The sequence below is a fragment of the Macaca nemestrina genome, chromosome 20 (genome assembly GCF_043159975.1).
Source record: "Macaca nemestrina isolate mMacNem1 chromosome 20, mMacNem.hap1, whole genome shotgun sequence".
NCBI classification, from domain to species: domain Eukaryota; kingdom Metazoa; phylum Chordata; class Mammalia; order Primates; family Cercopithecidae; genus Macaca; species Macaca nemestrina.
Window position 1 is genome coordinate 6,004,230 of NC_092144.1, and position 17,047 is coordinate 6,021,276.

General features: G+C 51.2%; 1 protein-coding gene across 1 annotated transcript in view; it reads left to right on the forward strand.

The window, feature by feature from the left end:
- The window catches only part of LOC105484702 (adenylate kinase isoenzyme 1), an 18,434-nt gene continuing 1,387 nt past the window's right edge, over nucleotides 1-17,047 (forward strand). The window contains exons 1-4 of the mRNA XM_071087951.1: nucleotides 1-282; nucleotides 2,489-2,688; nucleotides 16,182-16,480; nucleotides 16,736-16,864. Coding sequence (XP_070944052.1) covers nucleotides 2,563-2,688; nucleotides 16,182-16,480; nucleotides 16,736-16,864 — 554 coding nt within the window. The 5' untranslated portion in view covers nucleotides 1-282; nucleotides 2,489-2,562. The remainder of the gene's footprint in view (nucleotides 283-2,488; nucleotides 2,689-16,181; nucleotides 16,481-16,735; nucleotides 16,865-17,047) is intronic.

Consider the following 17,047-nt stretch of genomic DNA (forward strand, 5'->3'; position numbering starts at 1 on the left):
CGTCACCATAGCAACCGAGGCCTACTCCGGTTGGGTCGAACCGCTGCTTGGCTCCCCATGGACCTGTTTGGGGTTCATTTCCTCCCCCTACCCCGAAGGAATGGACCCCGTCATTGTCGCAAAATGACCGGGGCGGGGACCCTTGTGACGTTGTGCGGAGCCAGGAGGGGTCAGAGCCTGGGCGGGGTCGGGGAGCGACCACCCCAAGGGCTGCTGGCTGGATGGGTCTCTGCAAGTCCAAGCTGCCCGAGATGGGCAGGGCTCTGAGGCCCCAGGAGAAGGGTAACGTCGCGGGGGCGGCTGGCTGGCTTCCTGGGGGGAAGGGAAGGAGGCTGCAGAGAACAGTAGGGAGATGCAGGATCCCCTACCCCGTTCCAGGCATGCACACACGCCCCAGTCATGGCAGTAACACAACTGCGCATGCTCACGGCGCAACCATTCATTGCTCCACTTCGGAAATACTCGAGCACCTCCTGGGTTCGGGGCCCCGCAAGGTGAATCTGTCAAACCAGCTCCCAACGGAGGGTTACAGTGTCCTCTCGAGGGTTACAGTGTCCTCTCGAGGGTTACAGTGTCGTGGGGGAGACAGACTCATAACATGGGAATCTACAACCCAGGAAGGAGCAGGAGAAGCACAGTGGGCTCTGAGGGCTCAGAGAAGAGGGGAGGTTTCAGTTGGGCACTGAGGGATGCATAGGAGTTGGCTAAGCAAAGGGAAGGGGAGCAAGACACAAAAATTGGGCCATGAACTACAGACACTGTCGATGTGTCTGGTTTCATTTATTCCTCATCCACCACTAAATGTCAGGAACTGCCAACTCCTAGGAATATAGGAATGAGGGAGGCAGAAATAGTCCTTGCCCTCATGGAGTCGAGTCTGGCATGGAGGAGACAAGAACGAGTAAACGGCCGGGCACGGTGGCTCACGCCTGTAATCCTAGCACTTTGGGAGGCCGAGGCAGGCAGATCACCTGAGGTTGGGAGTTTGAGACCAGCCTGACCGACATGGAGAAACTCCGTTTCTACTAAAAATACAAAATTAGCCGGTCGTGGTGGCTCATGCCTATAATCCCAGCTACTCGGGAGGCTGAGGCAGGAGAATCACTTGGACCTGGGAGGCGGAGGTTGTGGTGAGCTGAGATCGCGCCATTGCACTCCAGTCTGGGCAACAAGAGTGAAACGCCATCTCAAAAAAAAAGGCAGGAAGAAGAAAGAAGAAGAAGAAAAATATAAAAAGAACAAGTAAACAGGGAAGATCATGACTGACTGTGGCCATTGCTGTGGAGGAAATAGGTGTCTGAGACAAGGAGTGATGGGGGGAATCTCTAGACAGAGGCTAGAGAAGGCCAGATGGAAGTTGTGGCCAGAAGGAACTGGGGCAGGCAGGGATTTTCCAGGCAGAGGAAACAGCAAAGGAGAAATGAGTTTCAAATTCAAAGAACTGAAGCTCCCTGGGGCTGGGACAGAGGAAAGGGGAGTATGGGATGGGGCTGGGACAGAGGGAAGGGGAGTATGGGATGGGGCTGGGACAGAGAGAAGGGGAGTATGGGATGAGACTGGGACAGAGGGAAGGGGAGGGGCTGGGACAGAGGGAAGGGGAGTATGGGATGAGACTGGGACGGAGGAAAGGGGAGTATGGGATGGGGCTGGGACAGAGGGAAGGGGAGTATGGGATGGGGCTGGGACAGAGGAAAGGGGAGTATGGGATGGGGCTGCGACAGAGGGAGGGGGAGTATGGGATGGGGCTGGGACAGAGGGAGGGGGAGTATGGATGGGGCTGGGACAGAGGGAGGGGGAGTATGGGATGGGGCTGGGACAGAGGGAGGGGGAGTATGGGATGACGCTGGGAGCATGGGTAATTCCCTGCCTCTCTCTGAACCTCAGTTCCCTCCACTGTAAAATGGGATGATAGAGTTCTCAGGATGCTTTAAGGAGATGCCATGTGCGAAGGGCCTGTCCTGCTCAAGTTCACATCATTTTTTTTTTTTCTTTTTTTTTTTTTTTGAGACAGAGCCCTGCTCTGTTGCCCAGCCTGGAGTGCAGTGGCACAATCTCGGCTTACTGTAACCTTCGGCTCCTGGGTTCAAGCGATTCTCCTGCTTCAGCCTCACGAGTAGTTGGGATCACAGGCGTGCGCCACTACACAAGCTAATTTTTTTTTTGTATTTTTAGTAGAGACAGGGTTTCACCATGTTGGCCAGGCTGGTCTCAAACTCCTGACATCAAGGGATCCACCCCCACCTCAGCCTCCCAAAGTGCAGGGACTATAGGTGTGAGCCACCGAACCTAGCCTCAAGTTCACATCTTCATCCAAGCGGTACAAACACACAACGTGCCTGGCTATACCCTTGAGAACAGAAACATACCTCCAAGATGCCACCCTACAGCAAAAGAGAGTATGCCAAGAGACTTTGTCCAGTGTCACCCAGGGACACCTGTGCCCCTACAGGCACTAACCCATCTCCTTCCCTCTTCCTGGGTGCCACAGACATCCTCAAGTCCCCTCTGATCATCTTCGTGATGGGCGGCCCAGGCTGTCGCAAAGGGACGCAGTGAAAGAATATGGTGACCAAGTATGGCTTCTGCCACGTAGGGCTGGGCCAGGTACTGCGACAGGAGGCTCAAAGGAGCACGCAGCAGGGCCGGCAGATCCGTGACATCATGCTGCAGGGGCTCCTGGTGCCCCCGGTAGGAGCTGATGGGAGGGGGTAGGAAGGAAGGGGGTACGTTGGGACAGCCACCCACCAGGAGGGCTCACAGGACCCAGAAGGTTGCAACTTCCCACGTGGCTATTGCCTTGCTGCACTAAGCTTTCATTTCCTTATCTGTGAAGAGGGGAGATCCCATCAAAAGGCTGTAGGGGTCCGGCCCAGTGGCTCACGCCTGTAATCCCAACACTTTGGGAGGCCAAGGCGGGTGGGTCACCTGAGGTTAGGAGTTCAAAACCAGCCTGACCAACATGGAGAAACCCTGTCTCTACTAAAAATACAAAATTAACTGGGCGTGATGGCGCATGCCTGTAATCCCAGCTACTCGGGAGGCTGACGCAGGAGAATAACTTGAACCCGGGAGGCGGAGGTTGTGGTGAGCCGAGATTGTGCTATTGCACTCCAGCCTGGGCAACAAGAGCAAAACCCCATCTCAAAAAAAAAAAAAAGAATCACTCACTAGGGAAGCTCTCGCTGTTTGGTGAAGTGGAGGGTGCCCCATTCGTGAATTGCAAATAAAAGTCAATTTGAGGCCGGGTGCGGTGGCTCAAGCCTGTAATCCCAGCACTTTGGGAGGCCGAGACGGGCGGATCACGAGGTCAGGAGATCGAGACCATCCTGGCGAACACGGTGAAACCCCGTCTCTACTAAAAAATACAAAAAACTAGCTGGGCGAGGTGGCGGGCGCCTGTAGTCCCAGCTACTCGGGAGGCTGAGGCAGGAGAATGGCGTGAACCCGGGAGGCGGAGCTTGCAGTGAGCCGAGATCCGGCCACTGCACTCCAGCCTGGGCGACAGAGCGAGACTCCGTCTCAAAAAAAAAAAAAAAAAAAAAAAAAGTCAATTTGAGCTAAACAAAAAATCACTCAAGGACAGGCACAGTGGCTCATGCCTGTATTCCCAACACTTTGGGAGGCCAAGGAGTTTGAGACCACCCTGGGCAACATAGCAAGCCCTATCTCTTTTTTTATTTTTTTTTTTTGAGGCGGAGTCTCGCTCTGTCACCCAGGCTGGAGTGCAGTGGCGTGATCTCGGCTCACTGCAAGCTCCACCTCCCAGGTTCACACCATTCTCCTGCCTCAGCCTCCCGAGTAGCTGGGATTACAGGTGCCTGCGACCACGCCCGGCTAATTTTTTTGTATTTCTAGTAGAGACAGGGTTTCATTGTGTTAGCCAGAATGGTCTCGATCTCCTGACTTTGTGATCTGTCCACCTTGGCCTCCCAAAGTGCTGGGACTGCCCCCGGCCCAAAACAATACATTTTAAAAAGTTAGCTGGCACTGCAGGGAAAAGGTATATACTGAAAATGAACCAAAAAAAAAAAAAAAATTTTTAAAAAAGAAAAAATTCAGCTGGGCATGGTGGCATGAATCTATAGTTCCAACTACCTGGAGTCTGAAGTGAGAAGATTCCTTGAGCCCAGGAAGTGGAGTGCAGTGAGCCATGACTGCACAACTGCTCTCCAGCCTGGGCGACAGAGCAACACCCTGTCTCAGAAAAAAAAAAAAAGAAAAAGAAAAGAAAAGAAAAAAAAGTTCCAGGCGTGGTGACTCATACCTGTAATCCCAGCACTTTGGGGGCCAAGGCAGGTGGATCACAAGGTCAGGAGTTCAAGACAAGCCTGGCCAACGTGGTGAAACCCCTTCTCTACTAAAAATACAGAAATTATCCAGGCGTGGTGGTGGGTGCTTGTAATTCCAGCTGCTCAGGAGGCTGAGGCAGAAGAATCGCTTGAACCCGGGAGGTGGAGGTTGTGGTGAGCCGAGATCGTGCTACTGCACTGCAGCCTGGGTGATAGACCCAGACTCAGTAAAAAAAAAAAAAAAAAAAAAAAAAAACGCCGGGTGCGGTGGCTCATGCCTGTAATCCCAACAGTTTGGGAGGCCAAGGCGGGTGAATCACTTGAGGTCAGGAGTTCAAGACCAGCCTGGCCAACATGATGAAACCCCATTTCTACTAAAAGTACAACAACAACAAAAAAATCAAAATTAGCCGGGCATGGTGGCACGCACCTGAAATCCCCAGCTACTCAGGAGGCTGAGGCAGGAGAATCTCTTGGACCCGGGAGGTAGAGGTTGCAGTGGGCCGAGCTCATACCATTGCACTGAGGTCTGGGCAACAAAGTGAGACTCTGTCTCAAGAAAAAAAAAAAAAAAATTGGCTAGGTGTGATGGCTCACGCCTGTAATCCCAGCACTTTGGGAGGCCAGATCACCTGAGATCAGGAATTCAAGAACACCCTGGCCAACATATTAGTGAAACCCCATCTCTTTTTTTTTTTTTTTTTTTTGTTTTCTTTTTTGAGATGGAGTCTGGCTCTGTCGCCCAGGCTGGAGTGCAGTGGCCGGATCTCAGCTCACTGCAAGCTCCGCCTCCCGGGTTTACGCCATTCTCCTGCCTCAGCCTCCCGAGTAGCTGGGACTACAGGCGCCCGCCATCTCGCCCGGCTAGTTTTTTTTTGTATTTTTAAGTAGAGACGGGGTTTCACCGTGTTCGCCAGGATGGTCTCGATCTCCTGACCTCGTGATCCGCCCGTCTCGGCCTCCCAAAGTGCTGGGATTACAGGTTTGAGCCACCGCGCCCGGCGTGAAACCCCATCTCTACTAAAAAATACAAAAATTGGCCGGGCGCAGTGGCTCAAGCCTGTAATCCCAGCACTTTGGGAGGCCGAGACGGGCGGATCACGAGGTCAGGAGATCGAGACCATCCTGGCGAACACGGTGAAACCCCGTCTCTACTAAAAAATACAAAAAAAAACTAGCTGGGCGAGATGGCGGGCGCCTGTAGTCCCAGCTACTCGGGAGGCTGAGGCAGGAGAATGGCGTAAACCCGGGAGGCGGAGCTTGCAGTGAGCCGAGATCACGCCACTGCACTCCAGCCTGGGAGACACAGCGAGACTCCGTCTCAAAAAAAAAAAAAAAAAAAAAAAACAAAAATTAGCTGGGCATGGTGGTGTACACCTGCAATCCCAGCTACCTGGGGAGCTGAGGCAAGAGAATGGCGTGAACCCGGGAGGCAGAGGTTGCAGTGAGCTGAGATTGCGCCACTGCATTCCAGCCTGGGCGACAGAGTGAGACTCTATCTCTTTAAAAAACAAAACAAACAAACAAAATCACTCAACAGAATTAGCTAGTATTTATTTCCTTTGTCACCCCGTGAAGCCTCTTCCTCAACCGGAAAAGGAAGGGAACCCCAGTACCTGCCTCACGACATGGTGATGATTAAAGTACGGCCGGGCGCAGTGGCTCACGCCTGTAATCCCAGCACTTTGGGAGGCCGAGGCTCCCAATCTGACCTCAAGTGATTTGCCCGCCTCGGCCTCCTAAAGTACTGAGATTACAAGCCTGAGCCACCACGCCGGCCTGTTTTTTTTTTTGGATGGTAAAGACAGGGTCTCACTCTGTTGCCTAGTCCGGAGTGCTGTGGTGCGATCATAGCTCACTGCAGTGTTGACCTCCTCCCACTTCAGCCCCCCAAGTACTTAATTTCTTTTTTTTTCTTTAAGACGGAGTCTCTCTCTGTTGCCCAGGCTGGAGTTCTCTGTTGCCCAGGCTGGAGTGCCATGGTGTGATCTCGGTTCACTGCAACCTCTGCCTCCCGGGTTCCAGTGATTCTCCTGCCTTAACCCACTGAGTAGTTGGGATTACAGGCGCCTGCCACCATACCGGGCTAATTTTTTTTTTTTTTTTTTTTGTATTTTTAGTAGAGATGGGGGTTTCTCCATGTTGGCCAGGCTGGTCTCGAACTCCTGACCTCGGGTGATCCACCCACCTCGGTTGGCCTCCCAGAGTGCTGGGATTATAGGCATGAGTCACCGCGCCTGGCCAAGTATCTTTTTTTTTTTTTTTAAATTGTTTGTAGACATAGGTTTCCTCTATGTTGCTCAGGCTGGTGTCTAACTCCTGGCCTCAAGCAATCCCCCCCTTCAACCTCCCAGTGTGCCGGGAGTACAGGCATGAGACCCTGCACCTTCCTGGGAAACGGAGTGTTCTATTATCAAGGGAAGGTCAGGGTGTGGGAAGTTTCTGGAACTCTGAAAACGAGTTAAGGAGCTCTCTGAGGGCAGGGAGGAAGTCATTTCAGTATCTTCCTGCCCAGCTCCTGGCATGTGGTGGGTGAACCATTTGCCCACTGAATAGCGTGTGGGTTTAGCTCCTCCCTAGGCCACACAGAGGGATTCGTGTTGTTCATTAAACTGTTTACGCAACCACCTGTCCCCGAAGTGTTCTTAGAGCAAGCCCTGCCCTCGGGGCTGGGGTTACAGAGTTTACAGGATGCCGACATCAGAGTGGGAAAGAGGCACGGAGTCATGCCAAACAAAGACATTTCTGGGCCGGGCGCGGTGGCTCACGCCTGTAATTCCAGCACTTTGGGAGGCCAAGGTGGGCGGATCACCTGAGGTCGGGAGTTTGAGACCAGCCTGACCAACAGGGTGAAACCCCCCCTCTACTAAAAATACCAAAAAAAAAAAAAAAAAAAAAAAATTTAGTCAGGCATGGTGGTTCGCGCCTGTAATCCCAGCTACTTGGAAGGCTGAGGTACGAGGATCGCTTGAACCCGGGAGGCGGAGGTTGCAATGAGCTGAGATCGCGCCACTGTATTCCAGCTTGGGTGACAGATCGAGACTCTGTCTCAAAACAAACAAACAAACAACAACAACAACAAAAACCCACAAAGGCATTTATGATAGCAGTTAAGTGCGGTGAGGAATAGAAAACAGAGTGACATTTGGGAGGAACGAGTGTGCTCTTTCGGGCAGGGTGGGCTGGATGGTGGCCTCCCTGACGTGGATACACTGGGGCCCTGAGTGGAGGATGAGGAACTGGTGCTGGGAAGGTTGGAGTAAATTTCTTCAGGTGATTTTCACACTTCAGCGTGGTTTTTGTGCAAGCAGCTGTCTGAACACATGAACAGTGATGATACTGCGGCCCGAACAAGAAGGAATCTTTTTGATTCCATTTGGAAACAGTTGAGCAGGAAAAGAGAGGCCGGGTGCAGTGGCTCATGCCTGGAATCCCAGGACTTTGGGAGGCCAAGGAGGACAGATGGCTTGAGCCCAGGAGTTCAAGTCCAGCCTGGGCAACATAACAAGACCTCTGTCTCTACAAAAAAATTTTAAAAATTAGCCAGGCGTGGTGGTGCGTGCCTGGAGCCCCAGCTATTCAGGAGGCTGAGGTGGGAGAATTACTTGAGCCCAGAAGGTGAAGGTCACAGTGAGATATAATTACACCATTGCCCTCCAGCCTGGGTGACAGAGCGAGACCCTGTCTCCAAACAAACAAAAACAAAAAACAGGAAGGAAAAGAGAAGAGAAACTGTCTGTCAGGCTACAGACCTTGAAGCTTCTCTGAGGATTGCTGGATTCCAGTTAAAATACCTTTCGATTCGAGACCAGCCTGACCAACATGGAGAAATCCCATCTCTACTAAAAATAGAAAATTAGCCGAGTGTGGTGGTGCGTGCCTGTCATCCCAGCTACTCAGGAGGCTGAGGCAGGAGAATGGCTTGAACCCAGGAGGCAGAGGTTGCAGTGAGCTGAGATCGTGCCACTGTACTCCAGCCTGGGCAACAAGAGTGAAACTCAGTATCAAAAAAAAAAAAAACCTTTTGAAGAAGCACTTTGATGGAATCAAAGGTCATGGGGGCCAGGGCAGCTGTCCCCACCTGCAGGTGGGGGCCCTGCCCTTTGTTCACACCTACAAGCAAGGAATTCTGTTGGGCTCATAATTCTCGTTGTGATGGGGTTAAAGGGCAAATCTCAGGCCCTCGCCTCAAGACTGGGAGTTCTCCGAGGGCAAAGGCTGGGCTCATTCATTTCTATGCCCGCCCCAGCCTCAGGCCAGTGCCCGGAAGAAAGCAGGTCCCCAGCTCCACCAGTGTCTTCTAAATCTCAGAACAGAGGCTCCAGACCGTGGCGTGGGCCCCTTTGGGTCCACCAAAGTGTTCGGTTTGGACTTTACAGCATTTCGCATTTTCCTTTTTGGATTCACGGCCAACATTCGACAACAGGGAGCTTCCACATCAAAACTCCCAGCTTCTCTTGAAAACCGACTGACTTGGCAACGCAGGGCCTGCACGTCCCCATGGCAACAGCTGCGTGAACGCTTCCTGAGCTTTTATTGAGCCCAGCTCTGTTCTCAACACTCTGCACAGATGAACTCATCTTCTGGAACGTTCCAGGCATTAGCATCCCGATGTTTTGCAGAGTGATCAGGGAACTGCAACAGGGTCACACAACGTAGGTGGGGGAGGCAAGGCGGAAGCCCAGGCAGCCCCACTCCTTGGGCCCATATTTTTTAACTTTTTATTTTATTATAGATATGGGGGCCAGGCCCGGTGGCTCACACCTGTAATCCCAGCACTTTGGGAGGCTGAGGTGGGTGGATCACCTGAGGTCAGGAGTTTTGAGACCACCCTTGTGTGATGGCCAACATGGTGAAACCCCGTCTCTACTAAAAATACAAAAATTGGCCGGGCGTGGTGGCTCATGCCTGTAATCCTAGCACTTTGGGAGGCCAAGGCAGGTGGATCACTTGAGGTCAGGAGTTCAAGACCAGCCTGGCCAACATGATGAAACCCCATCTTTACTAAAATACAAAATTAGCCAGGCATGGTGGTGAGTGCCTGTAATCCCAGCTACTCGGGAGGCTGAGGCAGGAGAATCGCTTGAACCAGGAGGCACATGTTGCAGTGAGCTGAGATCGTGGCACTGTGCTCCAGGCTGGGCAACAGAGCCAGACTCCCTCTCAAAAAAAAAAAAAAAAAAAATAGCTGGGCTTGGTGATGTGAGCCTGTAATTCCAGCTACTCAGGAGGCTGAAGTAGGAGAATCTCTTGAACCTGGGAGGCAGAGCTTGCAGTGAGCAGACATTGCACCACTGCACTTCAGCCTGGGTGACAGAGCAAGATTCTGTCTCAAAAAAAGGGGGGGTCTTGCTGTGCTGCCCAGGCTGGTCCTGAACTCCTGGCCTCAAGCTCCCACCTTGGCCTCCCAAAGTGCTGGGATTACAGGCATGAGCCACCACGCCCAGCCACCAAGGCCCCAATTTTATTTCCTCTGCTGTGCAACTGACTTTGCCACAGTCACTGCCACAGGCATTTGAGTCTGCAGTGGCCTTGCCTTAGAGTCTGTCCATTAGTTCCTAGTAGCACAGCATCCCTGGAGCCTGAAACACAGACCATGCCTAGCCCCATCTGGGACCCCAGCTGGCTCATGCGTCTTTGTTTGATGCATTTTGGTGCAGCAGGTCTGGCTTGATGATGGATCCCCAGGACGGAGATCTCCGTGCACAAGAACACGATGTGCAGGAAGCGTGTGTTGATTCCCGTTACGATTCCCACTGTCCTGTATACTCCAGACACCACGGGGGGCCGTCCTGGATCAACCCACTGAAATCCATGGGAAGCCAAGGCTGCACACAGCCTCAGCATTCCAGGGAAACTCTCACCCCTATTTTACAGATGCAGAAACCAAGCCCTAAGGAGGAAGGGTTGCCTCCTCTTAATTAAAAGTTGTAGGGCCAGGTGATGTGGCTCATGCCTGTAATCCCAGCATTTTGGGAGGCTGAGGCAGGTGGATCGCTTGAACCCAGGAGTTCCAGACCAGCCTGGGCAACATGGCAAAACCCCATCTGTACAACAACAAAAAAAAAAAACAAAAAAAATTAGCCAGGTGTGATGGCGAGCACCTGTGGTCCCAGCTACTAGGGAAGCTGAGGTGGGAGAATTGCTTGAGCCCAGGAGAGTTTAGTGAGCTGAGATTGTACCACAGCACTCCAGCCAGGGTGGCAGGAGTGAAACCCTGTTTCAGAATAAATAAATAAATAAAATACGTGTTTTTGTTTGTTTTTCTTTCTTTCTTTTTTTTTTTTTTTTTTGTTGAGAGAAGTCTCGCTTTTGTCCCCCAGGTTTGGGTGCAATGGCTTGATCTTGGCTCACTGCAACCTCTGCTTCCCAGGTTCAAATGATTCTCCTGCCTCTGCCTCCCAAGTAGCTGGGATTAAGGTGCCTGCCACCACGCCTGGTTAATTTTTATATTTTTTTTATAGAGATGGGGTTTCACCATGTTGGGCAGGCTGTTCTCGAACTCCTGACCTCAAGCGATCCCCCCATCTCGGCCTCTCAAAGTGCTGTGATTATAGGCGTGAGCCACCTCGCCCAGCCATGATGTCTGAATTGATGGAACTGATGGTCATGTAACATCAAAACCAGCCAATTGACATTGATATATATTTGTTTATACAGTTACCTGCATGTGGAGATACCATTGTCTTTTTTTAAAAAAAAAGTTGCCAGGCATGGTGGCCCACACCTGTAGTTCTCGATACTTGGGAGGCTTAGGTGAGATGATGGCTTGAGCCCAGGAGGTTGAGGCTGCAGTGAGCTGTGATTGAGCCACTGCACTTCAGCGGAAGTGACAGAGTGAGACCCTGTCTCACAAAACGAAACAAAACAAAACAAAAAACGGATCACTCGAGGTCAGGAGTTCAAGACCAGCTTGGCTAACATGGTGAAACCACATCTCTATGAAAAATACAAAAATTACCTGGGCGTGATGGTGGGCGCCTATAATCCCAGCTACTCGGGAGGCTGAGGCAGGAGAATCGCTTGAACCAGAAGGTGGAGATTGCAGTGAGCCAAGATTGCATCATTGCACTCCGTCCAGCCTGGACGACAGGGTGAGACTCTATCTAAAAAAAAAAAAAAAAAAAAGAGAGAGAGAGAGAGAGAGAGATACAGGGTCTTAAGAAAAGATCTGGGCCGGGCGTGGTGGCTCAAGCCTGTAATCCCAGCACTTTGGGAGGCCGAGACGGGCGGATCACAAGGTCAGGAGATCGAGACCATCCTGGCTAACACGGGGAAACTCCGTCTCTACTGAAAAATACAAAAAAAACTAGCCGGGCAAGGTGATGGGCGCCTGTAGTCCCAGCTACTTGGGAGGCTGAGGCAGGAGAATGGCGTAAACCCGGGAGGCGGAGCTTGCAGTGAGCTGAGATCCGGCCACTGCACTCCAGCCTGGGCGGCAGAGCGGGACTCCGTCTCAAAAAAAAAAAAAAAAAAAAAAAAAAAAAGAAAAGATCTGTCACTGGGGGGAGGGAGGAGGGATAGCATTAGGAGATATACCTAATGTAAATGACGAGTTAATGGCTGCAGCACACCAACATGGCACATGTATACATATGTAACAAAGCTGCACGTTGTGCACATGTACCCTAGAACTTAAAGTATAATTAAAAAAAATAACAACAACAGCAACAAAAAATATATATACAAAAAGCAAGAAAGAAAAGACCTGTCACCCCGGCTGGAGTGCAGTAGCGGAATCACGACTCACTGCAGGCTTGAACTCCCTGGCTCAAGCGATCCTTCTGTCTCAGCCTCCTGGGTAGCTGGGACCATAGGCCACCTCTGTTTTTCTTTCTGATGCTAGAGTGGTCACATCTTGGGCTACCAGGAGCAATTTCATGTTGATGCTGGTGTCCTTTTAGGTTGAATGCTGCTTGTTTTTTTTTTCTTCAAAACAGAGTTTCACTCTCTGCTCACTGCAAGCTCCGCCTCCTGGCTTCACGCCATTCTCCTGGCTCAGCCTCCTGAGTAGCTGGGACTACAGGCGCCCACCTCTGCGCCCAGCCAATTTTTTGTACTTTTTTAGTAGAGACGGGGTTTCACTGTGGTCTCGATCTCCTGACCTCATGATCCTCCTGCCTCGGCCTCCCAAAGTGCTGGGATTACAGGCGTGAGCCACCGCGCCCGGCTCAATTTTTTGTATTTTTACTAGAGATGGTTTCACTATGTTAGCCAGGATGGTCTCGATCTCCTGACCTCATGATCCACCCACCTCGGCCTCCCAAAGTGCTGGGATTACAGGTGTGAGCCACCGTGCCTGGCTGTGGTTGAATGATTCTTGTTTTCTGGTACAAGACTTTAAACTCCTACTTTTTTTTTTTTTTTTTTTTTGAGACAGAGTTTCATTCTTGTCACTCAGGCTGGAGTGCAATGGCACGATCTCAGCTCATTGCAACTTCTGCCTCTCAGGTTCAAGCAATTCTCCCGCCTCAGCCTCCTGAGTAGCTGAGATTACAGGCGCCCGCCACCACACCTGGTTAAATTTTGTATCTTTAGTAGAGATGGGGTTTCACCATGCTGGCCAGGCTGGTCTCAAACTCCTGACCTCAGGTGATCCATCCACCTCGGCCTCCCAAAGTGCTGGGATTACAGGCATGAGCCACCATGCTCAACCTCGTTTTCCTTTAATATGTAGGCCCTCTGTATCTATGGGGGTTTGGTTCCAGGACCTGTCTCAGATACCAAAATCCATGGATGCTGAAGTTTTTTTGTTTGTGTGTTTTTGAGACGGAGTTTCGCTCTGTCGCCAGGCTGGAGTGCAGTGGTGCAATCTCGGCTCACTACAACCTTCGCCTCCCTGGTTCAAGCGATTCTCCTGCCTCAGCCTCCCGAGCAGCTGGGATTACAGGTGTGCACCACCACGCCCGGCTAATTTTTTGCATTTTTAGTAGAGACGGGGTTTCGGAAACCACGTTGGCCAGGCTGGTCTCAAACTCCTGATCTCGTAATCTGCCCACCTCGGCTTCCCAAAGTGCTGGGATTACAGACGTGAACCACCACACCTGGCTGCTCACGTTTCTGATATAAAATAACATAGTAGTGGCCAGGTGTGGAAATCACACCTGTAATCCCAGCACTTTGGGAGGCCAAGGTGGGAGCCCAGGAGTTTGAGGCCAGCCTGGGCAACATAGTGAGATCCCATCTCTAAACAAATTACATATTCAGACAGGGCGCGGTGGCTCATGCCTATAATCCCAGCACTTTGGGAGGCTGAGGTGGGCGGATCATGAGGTCAGGAGATCCAGACCATCCTGGCTAACACAGTGAAACCCCGTCTCTACTAAAAATACAAAAAATTAGCCGAGCGTGGTGGTGGGCGCCTGTAGTCCCAGCTACTCAGGAGGCTGAGGCAGGAGAATGGTGTGAACCCGGGAGGCAGAGACTGCAGAGAGCTGAGATAGTGCCACTATACTCCAGCCTGGGTGACAGAGTGAGACTCCGTCTCAAAAAAAAAAAAAAAAAAAAAAATTACATATTCGAAGAGCTAAATAATAAAATACCGTGGTATTTGCCTAGAACCTATTATCACCCTCCCATATACTGTAAGTCATCTGTAGATGACTTGTAATACCTAAAACAATGTAAACGTTATGTAAATAGTTGTTATAATGTATTGCTTAGGGGATAATGAGAAGGAAAAAATTCTGGGCTGGGCGAGGTGGCCCACGCCTGTGGTCCCAGCTACTTAGAAGAGTGAGGTGAGATCGCTTGATCCCAGGGGTTCGAGGCTGCAGTGAGCTATGATTGCGCCACTGTACTCCAGCAAGACCCTGTCTCAAATTAAAAAAAGAATTTTAATTTGGACATTATGAGGTATGGGGAAAAAACCAGACCCTGTCTTTAAAAAAAAAAAAAAAAAAAAAAAAAAGTCTATACATGTTCAATACAGAGGCAACTTGTTTTCCAAATATTTTGTTTTGTTTTTGTTTTTTTTTTATTTTCTGAGACAGTTTCCCTTTTGTTGCCCAGGCTGGAGTGCAATGGGGCCATCTCGGCTCACTACAACCTCTGCCTCCCGGGTTCAAGCGATTCTCCTGCCTTAGCCTCCCAAGTAGCTGAGATTACAGGCGCCCGCCACCACGCCTGGCTAATTTTTTGTATTTTTAGTAGAGACTGGGTTTCACCATGTTGGCCAGGCTGGTCTCAAACTCCTGACCTCAAATGATCCGCCCGCCTCGGCCTCCCAAAGTGCTGGAGTTACAGGCCTGAGCCACCATGCCAGCCCTTTTGTTGTTGTAGTTGTTGAACTTTGCCATATATCCAGAAGATCTCACATTAGTGTAAAGAGATCTTCCTTGTTCCTTTTTTTACAGCTGTGTAGTATTCCATTGTTTGGCCACGCCATTGTATATTCAGCCAATCTCCTATGGGCCATAAATTACTTTCAATCCTTTGCCACTACAGACAATGACACATTAAATAATAACCTTTGCATGTCATTTCACCTTTTTGCTAGTATCCTTGAAATAGATTAAGGGTGCAATAGCTGGATTAAAGAGAAATGCATAATTTTGCTAGCCATCGCCAAATTCCTCTTCATTTTACATTTACAGCAAGACCTACAAAACATGCTGCCAAGGTTTTGGATTTTTGTCAACCTGTGTAGGTGAGAAGTGGTATTTCAGTGTGGTTGTAATGAGCATTTCTCTGGCTACAATTGAGTGTTAATATCTTTTGCAAAGTTTAAGGGCCACACTGGGCACAGGGGCACATACCTGTAGTGCTAGCTATTCAGAAGGCTGAGGTGGGAGATCGCTTGAGCCCAGGAGTTCAGGGCTGCCGTGAGCTATGATCTTGCCACTGCGTTCCAGCCCAGGCAAGGGTGAGACTCTGTCTCTAAAAATACAAAAAACTTGAAAAGTGTTTTGTTGTCTTCTTCAGTGAACTCTTTATATCTCTATAACAGGTTGTTGACTTTTTCCTTCTTCTGTTTGTTTTGTTTTTGTTTGTTTTTTGAGGCAGAGTCTTGCTCTGTTGCCCAGGCTGGAGTGCAGTGGTATGTAATCTCTGCTCACTGCAACCTCCGCCTCCTGGGTTCAAGCGATTCTCCTGCTTCGGCCTCTCCCGAGTTGCTGAGACTACAGGTGTGCACCAATATGCCCGGCTAATTTTCCTGTTTTTAGTAGAGATGGGGTTTCACCATGTTGGCCAGGTTGGGCTGGAACTCCTCACCTCAAGTGATCCACCTGCCTTGGCCTCCCAAAGTGCTGTCATTACAGGCTGAGCCACCATGCTTGGCCATTGCATCACATTTGGATCACATTACAATTATAAACTAGTTTGGGAAGACTCAGCTCCTTTATAATGTTGAGTCTTTCTATCCAAGAATATATATCTGATCCTTTTGTGCAAGTATCTTTTTGAGTCACTTAAGAGTATTTTACTTTCTAGGCCAGGCGCAGTGGCTCACGCCTATAATCCCAGCAATCTGGGAGGCCAAGATGGGAAGATCACCTGAGGTTAGGAGTTCGAGACTAGCCTGACCAACATGGCAAAACCGCGTCTCTACTAAAAGTAGAAAAATTAGCTGGGTGTGGTGGTGTGCACCTGTAATCCCAGCTACTTGGGAGGCTGAGGCAGGAGAATGGCTGGAACCTGGGAGGAGGTGGTTGCTGTGAGCGGAGATCTTGCCATTGCACTCCAGCCTGTGGGACAGAGTGGGTCTCCCCATCCATCCCTCCGTCCCGTCCGTCCCGTCCGTCCTGTCCCGTCCCGTCCATCACCAGGGCGTCCTGATTATTTCTTATACCTGCCCATGTAATCCTAGATACCTGGTTTCCAGGGAAACCGGGGTTCTGGGACCACCGTGCCTGGAACCTCCTCATCCAGCCCCCTTGTTTGGGTTCCCAGGTGGGCCGGACCCCCAATGTCGTCATTATATTTCACTGCTCCATGGAGATGATGGTCCGACGAGTGCTACACTGGGGCCAGATGAAGCACCGGGCAGACGACTCAGAGCTGGCCATCTGCCAGTGCCTGGACACGCACTACACCTTGTGTGAGCCAGTCTTGACCTTCTACCAGCAGAAGACCCTGCTCCGAAATGTCGGTGCTCCCCGCTTCTGGCTCACTACACCCCAAACCCTAGGGAACAAGTCCTGCTTCAACAGCCCAGGGTCACCTGGGCCTGGTCCTCGCTTTCCTACCAGGTAACCTGGGGGATTCCCATTCCCCCAGGAAATGCCCTGGGAACCCAGCCTCAGCTCACGTGGGCAGGCGATGGGACGCTGGTGGGGCCTCCCTGCATGCCCTCACACAGCAGTCAGCAACACAAGCTTTCCTGACCCTGTCCCCACTCTCTCTTCACGTGCATGCCTCTGGGATTTTCCCAGGTTCTGAGCGGGAGAGGGTGACGTCCCTGCCGTGGGGCCCAGACCTGACCCCTGCGGCTCCCCCTTCTCTAGATCCTGGCAGAGGAAGCACCAGAGAACATCTTTGCCAAGCGCTGCTCTGTCATTGAGAGTCTGCAGTGAGATGGAGGGGCTGGGGGCGGGCCTTGCCCCTCACCAGAACCTGTGCAGGACGTGGGAGGGGTGAGTGCCTAGGAGATGAGACCTCCAGAAATGAGGGATGATGCCCCCTGTGATTCCAGAGCAACAGCTTCCCCTTCCCTGGGTCTGCTTCCCCATCAGGCAGGTTGGCCAGGGGCCACCAAGGAACACGCCCCACCAGGCCAGGTGCCTGGCACACCTCCATGGGTTGGGGGGCTGTAAACA